The 21036-nt window shown below is 36.4% G+C and overlaps 1 protein-coding gene across 1 annotated transcript in view; it reads left to right on the top strand.

The window, feature by feature from the left end:
* RP1 (RP1 axonemal microtubule associated) overlaps positions 1-21036 on the top strand; it is a 162622-nt gene that overhangs the window by 107638 nt on the left and 33948 nt on the right. The window contains 7 exon segments of the mRNA XM_066181257.1: positions 1657-1735; positions 3273-3404; positions 3889-4070; positions 4598-4684; positions 8286-8418; positions 10977-11116; positions 15636-15888. Coding sequence (XP_066037354.1) covers positions 1657-1735; positions 3273-3404; positions 3889-4070; positions 4598-4684; positions 8286-8418; positions 10977-11116; positions 15636-15888 — 1006 coding nt within the window.

Genomic DNA, 21036 nt, shown 5'->3' with positions numbered 1-21036 from the left:
GTAATGTAGGAAATTGTATAGATTAGTCTTTTAGATGATAATAGATAACAGTCCTGTGTAGTAAGTCTTAAGGAGAGTGTCTTAGAGAAATCTGAGCAGCAAGACTGCCTGCTAGAATGGATAAGGCATCAGTACAGGCTGGAAGAGGGACAGATTCCTGTTTCTTTCAAAAACCCAAACTGTCCTGACCTTTAAAAATCTCATTATTTTGTAAGGATGCATTAAATTTTTGCCAAGAATAAAACTTGTAGAGAAAAACCTGAACAATAGCACTTGACTTCTGTGAATACTCATTCCTGTGGAAGTACTACTCATCTGCAAATTCACAAGGATTTTTTCTGTTTAATCCAGATTCTGTGTCAGTTTTTGAACAGGCTTGTTCAGGCTTGCTAAATCCTTCATCTGAAATTCTAAAGGGCTTTTCTATATCCTGGGCTATAAGACCCTAATCTTATTCTTATAGAAAAGATTTCAAGTAACAACTCTTTGGGTATTCACTCTGTTGCAGTTCTCTTTACTCCAATTTACCCTCAAATAATGAATGCTCTGTTCTTAGTCATTGCTCTTTTTTTCTAGATGATTTTTTGATCAATATTGTTCTCACAGATATTGAAATTCTGGAACTCTGGGACTATAGGAACAATGCAAGAGTTTTATTATTTTTTTTCAAACCCACAAACTAGTCCTCAACAGTTATATTCAAGTTTGCATTTTCAACCAGACTTCCCAAGACAACTGCTTCTGTGTTCAACAGATTAACTCATGAATTCACTTGAAATAAAATCTTAGCTGTAGAGGTTTAATTTCTCAGCTGGTTTCTCAAAAGATTAGATTAATCCATTCATTAATAGTATGTTTCCAAACCTCATTTCTTCAGGCCCAGTTAAAAAAAAAAATAAGCATTTTAAGCAATGTGTGTTCCCAGTGTCAGTGCACACACTTATGTGAGCTTTCCCAGAGATTATGAAGAAGACTGCTCAAAGAAGAAGATGAGCATATATAGGCAAGAAGGTGAATAAACCACAAAGATTTATGGTATGGAAAAAGGAAAGACTCCATGAGGTGTACTGATCATTCAAACCTGTTGTTTGTAGAAAATTTGACCTATTATAGAGATGATTAAAAGGAGGCATCCTTATCCCAAAAGCACAGTGGTTGAAATCTTCACAGACACCATTCACTTAAATCCCATTGGCATGCCTAATTCCTATTAAATTCATTGTAAATTTTAGTGAAAAAATAAATTGCTCTAGATTTTTATAATTATTAGGCATCTAGTATTAGCTTCATTGCAAGTAAGGTTCTGGACCAAGGTAATTTTCAACACATTAGGAATTGATCTGATTGGTTTATTTCAGTCCATGAAGGTATGAGAAATGAGAACTTTATTGCTAGTGTGTGTATCTGATGTTTCCAAAATTACTTCCTACTAAATACAGAGGCATTCTGAAATTCATAGCATCAACTGGATAAGAAAAGATGAGTTTTAATTTAATAATGAAGTCAAAGACAATGAAATGGCATAGATGAGATAAATTTGCTTCCATCAAGGTACAAAACAATGACCAGACACACCAGGCTAAACTGATAAATACTCAAAACCAGAGCCTTATTAAGTTTAAATAAAATATAATTTTGATTATTTTCATATTGCAGGTGGGTATTTTCAAAATAAAATCTGTATACCTTGGCAAGTTGAATCAAGTTCATGTTGGATTTAAAAGTCTAAGAAAAGGTTGGTAGTTTTTTCAGTTTATGTAAGGTAATAACAATGTAGATTATTAGATTTAGATGATCCAAATACTCCAGAAATGTCTGAAATTTAGCCCAAAAGTGTTTTCTAAAAAGTTCTAGAAAATATGAAATTGCTTTCCATTTTCAGCTGTTCACTATTTCTTTTGGATTATACATGCCAAGTATCCAGATCCAGCTTGGTTTTACTAAAATGTGCAAGGGTTTCCAAGGAAATTTTGTGGCAATGTAAAATGGTAAAGTTATACATTAAACTTTCCTCCATTGAAGTTTCTATCTTTTTATAAGCACAGTCAACACAGCTTTTGTTTTTTAGGAAGCAATATGACATCATGTTTTTGAAACTTTTGTAAATTTTGTCTTCTTGTACATTTTTACATGATGGAAAAGTAAAAAAAAAGAATTTATTTTCAGAGTTATATGCTTCTAGGTAAAGATAAGAACATAAAAGTGGTTCATTAGATTAAGAAGTGGAACACAGAAGAAAGGCTGTTCTGGCCTCACAGGTTCTTTCTTTCTAATCCATGCAAAATATTTTTTTAAGGCATCCTGCACTTGTGAGGTTGACTGGCAGATAAAAAGGCTGTATTCCTGCAGCATTTTTGCTCATCCTACTTCTGACTCCAAAGCAGATACTGTAGCTAAAAAAATTGCTCATTTCTTGAAAATAAACAGCAACAGCAAAGAGTAACATGGTGTTTTACTCAATCCTTCAGCTACAATTTTTGTCCATTGTTTTTTAAAGGCAACAGAACAGAGATTCTACAGGTATTTTATTCCTGAAGATAATGTTGATAATAGAAATGATTTTTCCAGAGTATGATAACCTGAGTGTCTTGTTCATCTTTTCTAAAAAACCCCAAGATAACAAAATGACTCTGTAGGTTAAACTCAGACTCAGAAAAACAGGCTGGGGAAATATTTCCTAGATGATAACATTAAAATGAACAATCAAACTTTCATTCATTTCAGCAAGACTGGGAGTGTAACCAAATTTACCAAGACTCAGAGATCTAACTCTACAAATATTTTGTTTCCAAAGAACCATGCTCTCAATTTGAGATAAAACTACCTGAAGATTATTCCTTATTGTATAGAATGGAACCTCACCAGAAAGAAAGCTGTGTGTTGAGTGGATGTTCTGATGGCTAATGTCATAGAAATCCTGATCCATTTTCCATTAGGTCATTGATAATATAATTTCTTGTTGAGGCTTCTTGTGTCTAGAGATTGCATACAGATTTCCATACTTTGGGATGTAATAGACCGTTACAGCAAATCTATCCCTACATTTAAGTTCACAAGATCTGTACAAACATTGTTTATTTTGGAGTGCAGTGAAACAGACAGAAGCACATACACACAGCCAATATATTTTCAGAAGTATAATTTCCTTAAGAAGTCTGTTAAAAGAAAATCTTTTGTTGATTAGATGAATGTAGAAACTTATGACTGCATACACAGAATATTTTGTTGCCTAAAAGGTATAAATTAATAATTTCCTGTTTATTTTCAATCAGATGAGTGGTTTTTGGAAAAAATTGTTATAAAAGAAGTCTTCTACCCCTTTTCTGCACATGCTTTTTTTCACAATGGCTGGATCAATAAATGCTCCAAGGAAGATTTTGTAGAAGTCACACTTCTGCTCAAAGGTAATACAAGCAGGAGTGTTCTTCATTCCCATGAATCACTCCTATGTGGCAGAGCAGATCATAACTGGTATAAGGTTACTTTACAGCGTAGGAAGAACTTAGCATTGGTGCCCCCCATGGTGAGGTGCACGGGCCTGGGCCAAGGTGAATCATGCCTTCTGTAAATGAAGGGGAAGAAAATCGGTCTGGGATGGAGAAATTTGAAATTACAGTATTGAAAGATTCCCCTCTGGCAGGACATTTCCTGTCCTTGGAAAACACAAAAAAGAGGGGCATGGCCTCTGCATGAGTGTGACATGGATCCATGAAGCCACTGGCCTGGTTTTCTACCCCTCCACGGGAGTAACATGAGTAATGAGGGGCTTGTGGCTTTGTTGCCTGAATTTCCTATGCTGGATCATGCACGAACAGGCAATATAATCTTTTGATTTATACTTCCTTGTAATAGTTATGGACTGTAAATATAGATTTGCTTTTACTGCAGAAACATCTGTGACACTTCTTCCCATGGAAAATTTAGATACAAAAAGTAGAGGACGATGGCAAACATGGGTGCACTGCTCACAAGTACCAGAAGATGTTCCTAACATTCAAGTTGTTGCATTTGGAAGAAAAGGGAAATCCCCTGCACAGAAAGTTCAAAATCTAAGTGATACTCCCTTTTTGGTTGGTTTCTTTTCGATTTCATACAAGTCTTACCAAATAGTTTCAGTAAAATAAGAATTGTGGCCAATATGTATGGCACTATGTGGACCGATTGTTTGTTTGTCAGAGTTAATGTTTACACCTCTAAGTCTTAAATAAACACAGCTTGGAGAACTTCTCACTTATGGGCCAAAACATATCACTTAGGAGAACTCTCTTGAGGAAATGCCAATTTTGATGTGGAAAACCTCATTAACTTTGAATTAAGTGAAGAGAAAAGAACTGGCCTTGAAAATACAGAATTCAGTTATAAATTTCCTTCCTTTTGTTGTGCTCTGCAACCAATTCCCCCAGTAAAAAATAGACATAATTTATGATACAAATGTGAGCCCAAATTAACTTGCACTCTTAATAGGTCTTTCTCACCCTAACACTAACCTCATTGACTAATATTTTTACCTATTGTATTTATCTTTTTATTGGGTTTAAAATATGCCATGCAAACTGTTAATTATAAAGTTAATTATTACTATTTTTTTTCCTAACAGCTGACTGTTGGTGATATTGGAGATATAACAAAAGTCTCCTTTGTGTTACGTGGTACATCCTTGAGAAGAGGAATTAAACTTCACAAGGTATTCCAAATATAACACATACAAACTTGCAATATTTTTCAACACAACAGGAAATAACTTTTGTTGAGACACAGATGGTCTCAGTTACCTGGAGTCCACAGATGACTGCCTACAGCTTGCAGATCTTTGTGGGCAGCTCGACCTTGTTTGCACCTGCTAAAGAGCATATTGCTATAGCTCTCCACTGGTGTGCAGACCCATTCTGCACAGTTCATCATGACAGTGGAAGGCAGTGTTTCCTGCTGATGCTAGGAAATGCTAATTCCTCCATGGAAATACTGACAGTCTCCAGACTCAGACCAACCTACCTGTGGAAGCCATTTAAGATAATATTCAGTATCTATTCTTTGCAATATGGCCATCAGTGGGCCTTAAACCGCTGATTGCAGTTAAATACGTGTTTAAGAATTCTCATTAAAAAGAATGGAGAAAGGACTTAGTCAATGAATAGCGGTCAATCTTAAAATAGAATTAGAATTTAAAAGTATACTTAAACTTGAAGGTTAATTAGAGGAAAAAAATGTATCAATGAGCTCTGCCTATAGGCAAGAGCATAAGACCCCATTGTGGACGTAGGGCTAAATTAGTCTGAATTCAGTAGAGGAATGTTTTCCTGAACTGAGCCACAGAGTCCCTTTACCCTGCTATGGATTTGAAAGATCAAGGTGATTCCTTAAGTGCATAAAGACTCCAGAAACTTTTCTGATGAGAAGTGCTAGAGAAAGCTGCATTCCAGACTAAAATGTGAATGGGCTTGTGGCACTTACAGGAACATTGAGTTTGAATTTATGAGCTCCTCTGGATACAGAGGAGGAGTTTATCTCGTGTTTTCTCCCCAAATGTGTTCTGTGTCTAATTTTGTAGTCTTAGTTTTGGCCATAAAAATGGAAAGAATAAGTGAGCAAAGCTAATTTCTAATTTTAAATGTGCATCTCCAGGCTATTTGATAATGCATTCCAAAAAAATTTTGACACTGCATTTAATATATCCATTATGTAATATAAGACTTCAGCCTCCAGACCTGGTGGCTCAAAACATGGCAGAAAATTCATAAATGTAACAGTTTGCTTTCTCCTTTCTTTTCCAAAGCAACCCTATGCAAAGTGCCTAAGTGATTTTCCTCTGTACTTTCAAATACTTCACAATTCATTCAATAATTGGTTTATTAGTAGCTATAAATTGTTGCAATCTACAAGAAGTCAGAAGGTTGCTATAGACCTAAGTAGTCTCTTGTATGCATGTGCAACCCACAGCATAAAGCACAATAACAACTATTGCTTTTTTCATTAATATGCTTATAATATCTAATACTAATTTATTAGTCTGTTTATAGATTAGTTATTCATGGAAGTGTAATCTAAAATGTAGCAAGTTGGCCTCACTCTAGTAGGATTCTGACAGTGCAGTAAAAAATAGAGATGTTGTATAGAAACAGAAAAATTACAGGCAGCAGTCAGGATGTGTAAGCCTACTATGAACCAGTGGTCAAACCCAGCCCCAACAAAATAAAATTTCCTTCTTTAATTTCTTTTTAAGTGAAAGAATTAATATTCAACGTTTCAGAAATTTCTCAGAAACACAGATGAAACTGCTAAAAGGAGACAAAATCCCTACATTCATTTTGCGACTCTGTCTTCTCTATTTTGATAAATACAGGATTCTTCAAAATACCAGTTTTTCCTGTTATCTCCTACAGGAGATAATATCTCCTCTTTTGTGCAAAATTCTGTAATGAATTATACAACCTTAGCTAAAATTTATGTATTTTCTTTAACTTCTGAAGATTTATGTACTATAGAATGAGCAGCTACTTCTTGCTCCAAAAGAGATTCTGACCTTTCCTAAAATAGAATACAAACCCCTTTTTTGTGTTTGTTAAGAACATAGAAACACTATATGATTTGAAAATGATGTAGTCTTAAAACTAGCATGAATTTTTCAGGTATGTTTTATTTTAAGGTCACAGTCTGCATAAATTTGCACACCTCATTTTTATGAGTCCAGTTTCTGCAGGCTGTCTGCCTGCATATGTAGGTAAACCTTAGTCCTATTTTAAGACAGATAGGAATTTGTGATATGTATTGATATTTAGTTAGTGTTGCACATATTGATATAAGTTAGGGGAAAATATTTTTGTATGAGAAGAAGTTATACATTTAATATAAAAAAATTGTTATTGCAAGTGCAAAAATAGGTAAACAATGGGCTGAATGTTTAGTGGAATTTAATACTGTCTAAATAAAACTACCTTATTCAAGTAATTAATGGTTAACATCTGGAAATGGTCATGGGGTATTGTTTACTTTCATCTGGAAGTCCTGTGACTGATCTTGTAAAGCATTGGGCAGAATGAATAAGCAATACTCGAAAATGTTAGGTCATTGCATTTCAAAGAACTCAAGGGCAAGACAGTCTGACAAAATTTTTAAGAGTAGAACTGTCAAATTCCCAATTATATAATTTATCTCATTCAGTTAGATAAATATTTATACATCTCAAAGCTTGCAGTTGAAATCTGTGTGAGGAAACCTGTACCCAGGATTTCCAAACACTTGTACGTGTATTCTGTATGATGATCACAAAGCTTTTCTGTTGCAGCTTCTGTCAGTACTGGAAAGAAGTGACCACAATAATTTTGGGAATCCCTGCCTAAGAATTTCAATTACTCACTGTCCTGATGAAATTAAGTTTTTGTTTCTTTATGTTTCCTTTTGTTTTCTTTAAAATGTCTTGGATATGCGAAGACGTTCTTAAGACTGAAGCAGCCGTTTCTGCAAACTGGCAGTCATTAGCTATTTATGAAGTTCAAATATTGCATGAAATGGTTATCAGAAATATTTCTGCATATACTTGATAGATTTTCACTCTGTATTTTATAACCTGACCTAGGATAGAGTACATGATCTGAGTTGACTTCCTGTGAATCTGATTTCGTCCTTGACCCTCTCAGCGGGGATATGTAAGCTCCTGACGCTGTGCTTCCTCAGCTGCTTTGGAGGTTCTAAGTCCACTTAGAACTACGTCCACTTAAACTTGGAACCTAATTTCTTCACTCTCCAATAAACATTTAAAGCAAAGCAAAATGAAGCTGGACCTAAGCTTGCCCATTCTACTGAAATTTGTTCTTCAAATAACTTATTTCCAGAGGCAGCCCTGAAAGCCACTGGACACCTAATTTCTGTCAACTTTGAAAATCCTACCTGAGATATAGCAAGACTCATTCAAAAAAACCCAAAAAGTAGCAAAGCAAATGTTTTTGCAAAATGGGCATATGCTATTAAGATTGATGAAACTGTATTCATTCATTTGACATTCTGAAATTGCAAGCACATACAGGTCAATTTAAGCTGTATCTCTCATTGGTTCTTTACAAATGGGTCCTATGCTAGTGTTGATATGCAATGAAGAATACACCTATAAACATCAGGCTGCAGAATTAGCAGCTTGAAAAAGCTGCTGTAACTGTTATGCAGAATCAGGTAGGTGTTATAAAGTGTGTGCAGGAGTTAGTAAAAGGAAGAAATGTCAATTTCTGTTGGGATGGAAAGAGGAAATTAAATAATTCAAATAAATTAATTTCTTTCTCTGATTCTCCCTGCAGCTTCAGCTAAAGGACCTGGACACTAAACAAGGGTTGAGCTTTCACACTGAAGCCCCATGTCTGTTTGGAGAAGATGGATCTGAGACCGTGACAGAGCTTGCTGCAGTCAGGCCAGACCAGCCACCACTCAGGGGTATGCTACTGAGATGAAAAATAAATATATGAGCAAATACACACACACAGAATTGTAAAGTGCTTTATGAGATGAACACGAGGCACAAGACTGAAAAGTATTTTATATATATTAAAAAAAACACTCAAAATTACTTTTAACTATTCATTCAATAAACTGTGGGAATCACAGAATCACAGATCCACTTGGTTGGAAGAGACCTTCAAGATCATCAAGTCCAACCCAGCCTTAACACCTCAACTACACCATGGCACTGAGTGCCACATCCAATCTTTTTCTTAACACATCCAGGGATGGTGACTCCACCACCTCCCCTGGGAGACAATTGCAGTACTTTATTACTCTTTCAGTAAAAATTTTTTCCTAATATCCAGCCTATATTTCCCTTGGCACAGCTTAAGTGTGTGTCCTCTCATTCTGTCAGTTCCTGCCTGGAGAAAAAGACCAACCCCCACCCGGCTAGAGCCACCTTTCAGGAAGTTGTAGAGAGTGATAAGGTCACCTCTGAGTCGCCTTTTCTCCAGGCCAAACAACCCCAGCTCCCTCAGTTGTTCCTCACAGGGCTTGTGCTCCAAGCCCCTCGCCAGCCTTTTTGCCCTCCTCCTTCCTAAACTGACGGGCCAGAAATGGACACAGCACTCGAGGTGTGTCCTCACCAGTGCTGAGTACAGGGGAGCAATGACCTCTCTGCTCCTGCTGGGCACACTATTCCTGATCCAGGCCAGGATGCCATTGGCCCTCTTGGCCACAAGGGCACACTGCTGGCTCATGTTCAGCTGCGGTCCCCAGCACCCCCAGGTCCCTTTCTGCCTGGACACTGTCCAGCCACACCGTCCCCAGCCTGTAACACTGCAAGGGGTTATTGTGGCCAAAATGCAGGACTCAGCACTTGGACTTGTTAAACTTCATCCTATTGGACTCTGCCCATCCATCCAGCTGTTCCAGGTCTCTCTGCCGAGCCCTCCTACCTTCCAACAGATCAACGCATGCTCCCAGCTTTGTGTTGTCTACAAATTTACTAATGAAAGATTCAATACCCTCATCCATGTTGTCACTAAAAATATGGAACAGAACTGGCCCCTATACAGACCCCTGGGGGACACCACTGGTGACTAGCCACCAGCTGGATGCAGCACCATTCACCACCACTCTGGGTCCAGCCATCCAGACAGTTCTTAACCCAGCAAAGAGTGCTCCTGTCCAAGCCACGGGCTGCCAGCTTTTCCAGGAGTATGCTGTGAGAGACAGTGTCAAAGGCCTTGTTGAAGTCCAAATAGACAACATCTCCAGCCCCTCCTGGATCCACCAGGTGGGTCACCTGGTCATAAAGGGAGACCAGGTTGGTCAAACATGACCTGCTGCTCCTAAACCCCTGCTGGCTGGGTCTGATACCCTGGTCATTCTGTAGGTGCTGCGTATATGTACCTAGTTAAAGCATTTTCTTGTTTTAAAACAACTGACATGTATTGTTTTCACTAGAGTAAGTACTAATTTGAAAGTCTGAAAAATGTACAAAGCCCAGCTACTATATTTTAATGGCAGTTTTCAGAAAATGACTGATTTACACTTAATGAGCGACTAAATCACAGATTAAAAAAAGGCAGGTGCAAGGTCATAATGGCATGAATCACAAAGAGAAAATGCAGAGGTTTTTGAGGCTTTCTTCAAGCCCCATTTCTGCCCCTGAAGTCATATTTCATTTCATCATTATATTTAAAATATGATAACATCTTCCTTTGTTCAGATTATATTTTATAAAATATGTAGAAAAGAATTCTCATTCATTATACTCTGTGAACGGAAGTCTTAGTTAAAATATTTAAAACTTTTTGCGTGCAATGTCTAACTGGAAGCTAGACTGCAAATGGAAATATATCCTAAGAGTCTATTATAACATTTAATTCTTCACAGAACCCATTAAAAATCCTCTGTCATGCTGCCTCAAGGAATATGTATTGTATAACTCATCAGACAAAAGTCATGGCAAACCATCCTTTGTTGTGAAGAAAAATAACAATGCATATTTGTATAAATAGCTGAGCCATTTCTGCTGTACATATTAAATTATGTTGGCCATAATTCTCAAAATACGAGATTAAAACACAATTCACCTGATCCAGAACAAAAAGTGGTTTTCCTTGTCTCTTATGTCTGTGTTTTTTCCTTGGTAAATTGTTAGAGTTGATAAATCCTAACTCAATTTAAGACTTATAATTCCTACAAGAACACCTGTTTTTTTTACAAAGCATGATAAAATCAGTCCGGGTCTTTCAGGTGATTCCAGAATCCAGATGTAGGATATTTTCTCCTTCTGTAATGCAAGCATGGATTGTTGCATTGATTAATGAAGGACATTTCAACCCTAATGCTGTAGTGTGTGCTGTGAGATAGCTAACAATCTATATGAAACTCAGAAAATTGATGTTAATTCCTATAACTTAATTCCTTGGTCTTGAAATTAATCTCGTACCTAAAATATATTGGTTTATAATGTTTGATAATTACATTGCTAATAATCTCATTTGATAATGTCTTTTGTCGCTGATTTTTCATGGCAGAAGTCCTTTACTTGATCAATGTCCATACAGGAACACTCCCTGCATCAGGAACAGATGCAGATGTATTTATCACAGTATTTGGAGAGTGGGGAGATTCCTGCAAAAGGAGACTAGGGCGCTCACATTTTGAAAGAGGGCAGGTTAGTACTGAGTCATTTTCCTTACATGTTTGTTTGAATGTATTTAATTTTATTATTTTCTAATATCATATTTCTTTCCAATTATTAAATACCAGCATGGATGTTATGCTCTGGTAACCTGTGGAAAGAATGTGTTGCTTACTAAGTATAGGCATTTTATCTGAATTAAGATTACGATTTAAGAATAGTTTGAGTACCAATAAACTTAAAATGTACAAACTATCAGTAAATGTTTTTAGAATGTAGAAGTGAATCCAATGATATATAAAATTCTATGGCTAATTTTCACCTATTTGTGAAGCTAGTATAGAAATATCAGGGCTACTTCCTGTGACTGCTCCCTTTTTTTTTTTTTTTTTTTTTTTTTTTTTTTTTTTTTTTTTTTTTTATCTGACCAGATAGAGTTGAAAGAAAGATTTAAAATATGTTAGCTACTACATGTTAATTAATCCATTTATCTGTAGAATTGCAAACAGGTAAACCTGCTTGTAAACATATTTGTCTGCTCAAGGTAAATCCTAGGAGAGATTTCCTGGTCAACCTTTGCTTATTGCCATATTAACGATTATATCTACATAACATATTCACCCATACCCTGAACTCAGAGCACTTGAGCAATTCATCCTGTACAGTAAAGCAGAATCCTCTGTATGTTTTCATACTGTTTCTTATGCTCTCTCATGCCTGAGATGCCATAACTTTCCTAGGCAACCTGTTCCACTGTGTTACTAGCCTTGCACTTAACAACTCTTCCTTCACTAGATTTATTATGTCTTCTTGAGCTTAGAAACCTAGAAACCAGCCACATCCTTTTGTTCCAGAGACATATTCTAGTCATCGATACTTTTTCTTGCATTAATTTGTATAAATTCTTCTATAGACATGTGATAGGTGTCCATAGTCTCCTGTGTCAATTTAATTGCGCTTGATCTGCTTCCTGAGTAAAACTAAACTTTCTCATACTACTTAAATCTTATTCCACATCTTTTTTTGGAAGACACAGTAAATGTTTCCTTCTATGTCACCTTCTCTTTGCTTTTACCTTGCTTTATAGATCTCTTCCCTCTGTGCACTTGTATTGCTGTGTTGTTCTTTGCAAAGAAGAATGTTTTTTTAATCTTCCTACTTAGACTTTTCTAAATGTTGTCCAGAGTCTTCAATAACACTTCCTTTTTTTTTAAGATGTGATTTTTTTTCAGAATCTTGCTGTCTTAGTCCAAACTGTGCTATAATGTTATAGGAAGAGCTTTATGATATTGATTATCTGGATGATGTTATTAAAAATACAGGTTAATCCTGGGCATTTTTGAGGGAAAATGTTTATGGACAATCAGAAGGGTTCATCAAAAGTATAAAGGCACGTAGTCAGTGACATAATCCAGGAAAGAAGTCTAAAAAGAAATATTTCACATGGTATTTCATACATAGATGTCAATACAGAGTCAGTGATGCGGCTGTTAGTCATAAAGAAATCAGAGGTGCTGTGTTGAGCAGCAGAGTGCTGAGTGTCTTCCCAAGCAGTTCCTTTGTTTTCAGGGAGCAGTTTCTGTGCAGTAGACAATGAAAATGTTCTTCAGCTTAGGTATTTTGTGTGTTCACGTTGTTCATTGTTCAATAGGTTCCTGGAAAAGGGTTGAGCAGTGGGATAGCAAAATGTTCTGACCATACTGAGCTATTTAAGGTAATAAATATTAAAGCTGGTGGCAGAGACTGCAGAATAACTTCATACAGAGTGAATGGGTAATAAAACAGCAGATTAAATTCTTTGTAGCTAAATGAAAAGCAGTGACTGTGAGGGGGAATAACCCCTTAAATTTGCATGCAAGATGACGGGCTCTGAAATATGAAAATAGTAGGATGTCATCTTAGTAGAAGAAAGACAAAAGGAAAACAGAACAAATAAAATTTTTAGAAATTATTAAAAAAAAAAAAATGAACCAAAAATGACAAAAAAACCCCAAAAAAAAACCCAAAAAAAAAAAACCAAAACCCAACCAACCAACCAAACAAACAAAACCCAAACACAGCCACCTCAAGGAAGAAAACAAAATCATGCCTCCAAAGATGTTCGCTGGTGCAGATGCATAATGGATGCTGTGTTTTGTTGATTCACGTGTCTTAAAAAGTGCAAGAATGTCAAGTGATATGAAATATCTTCCATACAAAGAACAATGAAGCAAGCAGGTATGTTTAGTCTGGAAAAGAGATGATGAGAGGAATGGTGAGGAAGATAAGAAATATAAAATGGCATAGAGAAAATGAACATTTCTATTTCTTCATGAAATACAAGAGCTCAAGAGCATTCAATGTAATCTGCAGGTGGCAGCTTCAAAACAAAAGGAGGTGGCTTTTTTTGCTCCATGTGTCATTAATACATTTTACTTTCTAGCACAAGATGTTGCAGATGGTAAAAGACATATTGGTGCAAAAAGCCATTGCACATTGTCATGGAAGACAACTTTCCACTGAGGCTGTTAAGTGCAAAGACAATCTCTCGCTCAGGCAATCTCTGAACCACAAATTGCAAAAGGCTGAGAGACTTTATATTCAAGAAGCATCTCTATATATTTGCCCTGTTTTTCAACTCTTCCCTAGAAATCTGTTACTGGTAGCTGTTGGCAACACTATACTGGACTAGATAGATCTGCAATTTAAAATACTACTACCAGTCTTACATTCCTTTCCCATAGAAGTTCAACAATAAAAATGTTGGAGTGGGGTTTTAGTGAGAGGTTTTAAGAATAGAAGGTGAAAGGAAGGAATGTAAAGAGCAAGCTTTCTTGAGAGACAAGATCATGTCAGTAATATCCCTGAAAAATGTGGAATGGACAGGCAAAGAAAACAAAGTTAAGCAAACTAGAGATACAAAAAAAAAAAAAAAAAGGATCTCTCTTTATTGATGAAGAAAATGAATATAAGGAAAATCTAGGAAGACAAAAAAATTCAACCAAGCGTAAAAAACAGAGTAAAATGGGTTTGCACAACAGTTTAAATAAAATCCTTTTGGCTTTCATTAATTGTGCTTCCAGTAGTGTGTTTAATGCAGTTCCATATGTCTTTATAGTGAAGGAGAAAAAAGAAATATAATGACATCAACCAAAAGTACATTCTTACTAATTCTGAGGGAGTAGGCAATTTAATGTATTATTATGAGAATTCATTGATAACAATGGGTGATTATGACCACTGTTGTCTAATGAATGTTAATTATTATCACAGAGAATGAAACTAATGATAGGCCCCTTTCTCAATTAGAGTTAGCTGTGAAGGAACATGAATATTAGCAATACAGGCTATTTTCTCTAAGTCAAAGGTCATGTAGACTGACAGGAAAATTATATTTGGCTTGGAACTACAAAGAATAAAATTAAAAAGCAATGAGTGCTCCCAAAAAGTTATTTGCAAGATGTTCCTCCCAGCTAGATCTTATTTTGGGCTTCATATACTTAAATGCAGGGGTATAACTTGCCATGGTAACTGTTTGAGGATATTGTGGAAATAACAAGGTATGAATGCTGGAAGTCCTAAGGCTGTGATAGGAATAATAACTTAGATGTTTTCTTTTTCTGATCACATTGTGGAGCATAGTCTGACACAGACCGGAGAATGGACCAGATGACATAATTCGTTCTAAAAATCATCTCTTCCTTCATTGCTTTCTGGTCCTCATGCTTTTTCCTGCCTGGTGGCAAATTGGTTGGCAACAAATAAAAATTATAGCGTCTGTTTCTACTATCCATCTGGGGTTTTTTAATGTCACCCACACACATGCCCATGTATCTACCCACCCACTTATATTATCTTGCACAGAACACATTCATTCTCTCACTCACATAATTTATTCATCCCGACATGCACTAGTGCAGTTGCCATTTAGCTTTTGTTTACTGGTAGCCGTAGCAATATTTAAACAGATGTCTATTTACATCTGAGGAGCACATCAATTCTTGCCTGTATGCGTGCACAGCCTTAGTTATAGTTTCTAATGTCAGTATCTTCCTTTGTTTGCACAGTCGTCAACAGTATGTCTGTTCAGAGTTGAATAATACGACATTTCCTATTTGAATAATAGGGTGTCTCAGAATGTAAAATACTTGGAAATGTTTAAAAATAAAATTCCTTATCTAAACAAAAATTTAAGTTACCAGGTCTATCCTGATTCTTGAAGAAATCCCTTTGTTTCAGCTGTGAGGGATTAGCTGAACTTCAATTTTCATGAGTTTTCTCTAGGTTTTTCAATCAGAGGTTTCTTTCTACCTGGAACAGAAGGATCTTTTTTGTAATAAAACCCGAGCTGCAGTGATCATGAAGAAGAAACAAATGTCTATATTCAAGGATACACAGTTTCTGAACAGCTTCTCCAAATATGAATGTCAGCCTACAACGTCTTTCCTTATTTTCAGAAAAAGACCCTCCAACATTGAAAGGAATCTGTCTTTCCAAATACAAACTTCTCAAAAACAAAATATAAGATATATGGTCTAATCAGTGTGCTATTCTTTTTGCTCTGTCTTCTCAGGTTTCTATCTCTGAAATGAGAGCAGTAGACCTTGGACAGTTAAGCAAAGTACTTGTTGAGCACCATAATGTGGGTTATGGAGCCGGATGGTACCTCGACCAAATTGTCATCCATGAATCAGGCAAGACTGAAGAACAATATGTATTCCTTTGCCAGCAATGGTTAGACAGTGGAGTTGGTGATGCACAGATGGCACGAACACTGAAACTTCTTGGAAAAGTCAGGAATGGAATGCTGACAGGAAAGATTTATGGTAAGGTCCAAAATCCTCAAAACTCCTTTCAGATTTTGTTTTCATTGTAATCCTTTTTTTTTTTTTTTTTTTTTTTTGGTTATTTTTAAGGCTAAAACCAAACTACAGAAACAATACAGCTTGAATGTGAACTGCCTCTCTCACACCAATTTTCCCTCCAAACACTTTCCTGAGATGGTAAATACAATTACAATGCTCAGGGAAGAAAAACTAAGCATAAGGGAGATATTAAGTGACAGAGGCAATGAAGGTACTATGATTTTAGTTGAGGTTAGAAAAAAAGCTGAAGCAGAAAGAAGTAGGTTGCTCCATATGGTATTCAATGCAGAGCAGAAGGCTCCTGCAACAGTGATAAAATCACAAGAAGAGATACAAAAACTCTTTTAGCAGAATGCAATTTTCCCTTATGTTCATATATTTGCAGAAAGCATTTGCTTTTATTTGCAGTTTTCTTTTTTACTTATATCAATGGCACAAGTTCTTGCAAACAGTTAGTTGACCTGAACTCAATATTCTATTCAAACTGTTTAATTAATAAACAACCAAAATTCAGAAACAACTTAGACACTGAAAACATTCTTTGCCAGGATACTGGATTTTTTAGCTCTCTCCTGTGTCTTTTTTGAAGAGGTGTAAAATGCTGGTTTGGGTCCATTTATGAAAACTGAATCAGAACTGATAGACCAAGCTATTTAAAGTTTAACTAATCTGAAGGTGTGAATTTGCAGTCTGTATCAGCCACTTCGTAAGTTAATCTCTATTAACTTCTATAATCCTGCATATTTCCTTTTATGTTCAGAGAATTTTATACTACACATAGTTGCAGACAAAGCTAATAGATTATATCCTCGCATTTAACCATCTGTAGTTAGACCACTAGAGAATGCCTCATGTCATCTAACAAAACAGAAATAATGTTATGATACAACAGAAGAACAGAAAACCATGGAAATACAAGCACAGTATGAGCAGCTAGAGTAGTGACAACTTCAAAACGAAAAATAGCTGTGTTTCACCACTGCAAGTATTCTAGGCCTCTATTAAAGAGATTCCACAGGTATCCTACATAGTCCACAGAGCAAGGCAAGTGTCTCTTGAGAGTAATACAGAGCAGAAGCCCAAGGCTGGTCAGTCTGTCACATCTTTCTTCACTGATAGTATGAAAAGCCAGAGAAATCTTGCATCCTTGTTTATGTACCTCGATTAATGTCTGAATATAGCTGTATAAAAACGATTTCCTTCCTTCGTTTCCAACACACACACATAGTCCCCAAAAATCTGAGTACAAACTTGCTAATAATTTCATGTCTATGGTTTATTAATAATCAGTGCTGTATCTATTGAAAATCACTTTTGGTCTGGGTGTTTAATAAATCCAGAAATAGTAGGATAAGTATGCAGAGAGCCTACAAACAATGGATAAATAAAAGACAAATCAACAGAGAGCAATACACCTTAGGGGTCAGAAACTATACAGATACAGTGGAACTTACTGCATTTCAAGCTAAATCAGATTTTATAAAAGAAGTAAAAGAGTAAAGGTTCTTCAACCATTTACTTATGAAAAGAACCTTCAAAGACAAGTAACTGTTCAGGAACATTAGAGTTCAGACTGAAAATCATGTAGGTACAATCCCTAAACAAATAGAATACCTTGTCTCTCTTTTCATTAAAGAACCATAATTATGGTCAAGGGAGCAAAAGCACAGTTACCAACGGGATGAGCTTATTGGAAATCAGAAAATCTGAAAGACAAATAGAATTTTGAGTTCCATTTACTCAAACAGTGACAGAGTAGTTTTTAGTCCAGTGGCAGATCTAATAGCAAGGATTTAAAATAATTTTATGAAGACCTAACACCAGCAAACATAATGCCTCCATCTAAAAAATAGGAAGCATAATGTAGGTGAATATAGACCTAGAAATTGTTCACATGAAAATCTTTATAACAGACTTTTGAAAAAAAAATCATAGTTGAGATAATAGAGGCAAATAGGAAATGAGAAGGAATGCACCAGGATTTTACTAAAGATAGACTGTAAAACAAGATGATACTACAGGAACGTTTTGCAGTAAGATAAATGTAATGACATTTAATCTATCTTAATTTCTGTATTGAATTTTATTTTCTCTATGGGAAATTATTAGGTAATCACAAGAAAGTGAAGAGTACTAGTAAAAGGAAGAATTGTAAAGAGCTGGAGAAGATAGAATGAATATGTTAATGAAATCCTTTGGTGCTACAAAGCTGGGAGTGCTATCAGGAGAATAAGAGGTTGTGTGATAAACTTTGAGAACTGAATAAAAGGCACTGAACAGAATTCAGTGCCAAACAGCTTGTATACAATTATGTGTAAACTCAACTAGCTATTTGAGCTCTCAATTCTGATACATAGTCCTAATTTCAATTGTTTTGGGTCTTTTTTAGAATTAGGAACAAGTTGTAGCTAAGGGTCTAAAAACTGTGTTTGATCTGCATTGCTGTGTTTTGTAACAATTTCTGCTACACAAATTCATCAGTAGAAGGACTGTGAGAAATACCTGGGTTTGTTATAAGGTCACAGGATAATTTTGAGGCTGTAATGTGACATGGCTGTGGGTTACTGTGACCCCACAGCGTATGTAGGCATTATCAGTCAAAATGAAAATGGATTACTGGCTTTACAGAGAAATTATGATATTTTGCCAGAAATGCTGTGTGTAATTGTGGCCACCTCTGTCCAGAAGGATTGGATCAAGCTGGAATAGTTGTAAAGAAGATAAGATAACTGAGAAAATGGCAGCTCTTTGTTGTGAAAGGGTATTGAAAAAAAAGTGACAGATTCAGAATAGTTAATGAAATGCTCAAAATGGACATAGCAGTGATCTATCAAATTAATGGTGGTTTACACATCAAGGAGGGAAGAGAGTTATTTAAGCTAACAAAGTTGTCCTAAAAATAAATGGGTTTCAGCACTCCATTAATGCCTTTCTGGGAGAATGAAAAGATTTCTGAGAAAGAAACAAAGACAGATTAGATTTTTAACACTTCACTGTGTTGGGTTGACCTTGGCTGGATGCCAGGTGCCCATCAAGGCTGCTTATCATTCCCCTCCTCAGCTGGACAGGAGAGAAATAAGACAACAAAAGGCTCATAAGTCAAGATAAGGACATGGAGAGATCACTCAGCAGTTACTGCCATGGACCAAACGGACTTGACTAGGGGGAATTAGCTTAATTTATTACCAATGAAATTAGAGCAGGATAATGAGAACTAACCCCAAGTCTAAAAACACCTTTCCTCCTTCCTGGGTTAACTTTACTCCCAATTTTCTCTACCTCCTCACATCCAGTTGTGTAGTGGGACAGGAAATGAAGGTTGCAGTCAATTTATCACACTGTGTCTATTGCTTCTTCCTCTTCCACTCCAGCTTGGGGTGGCAAGAGATAATCCTCCCAAAACTTCTCCAAAGTGAGGCCTTATAAGGGGCTGTCGTTCTTCATGAACTGCTCCAGCCTGAGTTCCTTCCATAGGATGTAGTCCTTCAGGAGTAACCTGCCCCAGCACAGGCTCTCCCCATGGGGCGGTAAGGTCCTGCTGGGAGTCTGCTCCAGTGCAGGCTTCCATGAGGTCACATCCTCCTTTGAACATCCACCTGCTCCATCATGGGATTCCCCATGGAGTGCAGATGGATCTCTGCCTCACTGTAGCCCTCCATGGGCCACAGGGGCACAGCTGCCTCACCATGGTCTTCACTATGGGCTGCAGGGGAGTGTCTCCTCATCCTCCTTTTCTGCAGTGACTTGAGGAACTGCAGAATTGTTTCTCCTGCATTTTCCCACTCTTCTCCAGTTGCAGTTGTTCAGGTCTTTCCCCCCAGCCTTCTTATAAATATTATCCCAGAGGTGGTCTCACCACCACTGATGGCTCAGCCTTGGCCAGGAGTGGGTCTGTCTTGGAGCAAGCAGGCACCAGCTCTGCTGGATGGGGGGACTTCTAGTGGCTTCTCACAGAAGCCATCCCCGAACACCCCTGCCACCAAAACCTGGCCATGCAAACTCAGCGCACTGTTTTATACTTAACCAAGGAGAAGGAAGAAAGTTGCTTTTAAATTTAATCTTAACAAATTTTCCAGAAATGATGCAATTTAATTTATGTTACAGCAGTGTATGATACTGTACCATCCAACAGACATAGTCCTTCCATTAAGTTATACACTGCGAATTTAAAGGCACAGTATTTCAGTACTAAAAGGCTAAAATATCTTAGATTATTTCACATGGGATGTGAAAAATTTTCATTTTGACTTCCATTTTTTTCACAGATATCATTAATTTCATTTACATTTAATGTTCATAGGCATGAAAATAGATTTAGGATTATTCATGAAGTTGTAACACTGAAGTTATTTTAGATGATTTTACAGATGGTGAGTACTAAATTTTTATGTCAACAAGTGCTGGATTTATGGCACAGATCTTCACCTGATCTAAAGCAATAAAGCTTTATTTGCATTAGTTATAGTAGGAGACAAAGATTTTTCTGTTGCATTTAGGAAGCTGAGGTGACTAAACATTCTGAAACTGACGTTTATGCACATAAACCGATAGAGTCTCTGATACCATCACTCAAAGTAAAACAACCTATTTTACAAGATAGCTATTTGAAATTATCAGATCCATACTTTGTCTCACTTTGCCTAAACAGAGCTAAGTCATGTTACTAAAAAATTCTGCTTAATTTGGCAGTAGCCCAGATGACCAAAAATTCTGATTTTCACAATTTTTAAAAATTGAAATCATGACTTTGATAACTCTGAATTTTCCATATATTCTATTAAGATGAATTAAAATAATAAAGCTAACTTTAAGAAATCAGGGAGATTTTTTTGATGGGTAAAAGTTTCTGATCTTCAAAACTTTGTTGTTGATTGAAGCTTTAACCAAATATCTGTTCCATATAAAGTTGCAGAAGGTACTTAGGAGCCTACCTGGCATCAGTCTGCAGTCCTTCTCAGCCTTCAGGGATCTGTCAATTCATCTACAATGTTTAAGTGACTAAATGCTTCAAAAAGACCTAGTAAAAATTCTCCTGTAGTGTTTCCTGAGTCCCTAAAGTAGACAAATCTATGTAATGCTATATAAAAATATTTTTAATATCTCAGCAAA

This window comes from Chamaea fasciata, unplaced genomic scaffold, assembly GCF_029207755.1.
Source record: "Chamaea fasciata isolate MVZ Bird 193981 ecotype frontalis unplaced genomic scaffold, bChaFas1.0.hap1 SCAF_1, whole genome shotgun sequence".
Taxonomy (NCBI): domain Eukaryota; kingdom Metazoa; phylum Chordata; class Aves; order Passeriformes; family Sylviidae; genus Chamaea; species Chamaea fasciata.
Note: the sequence above shows the minus strand (reverse complement) of the source record. Positions and strands in the feature narration are given on the sequence as shown.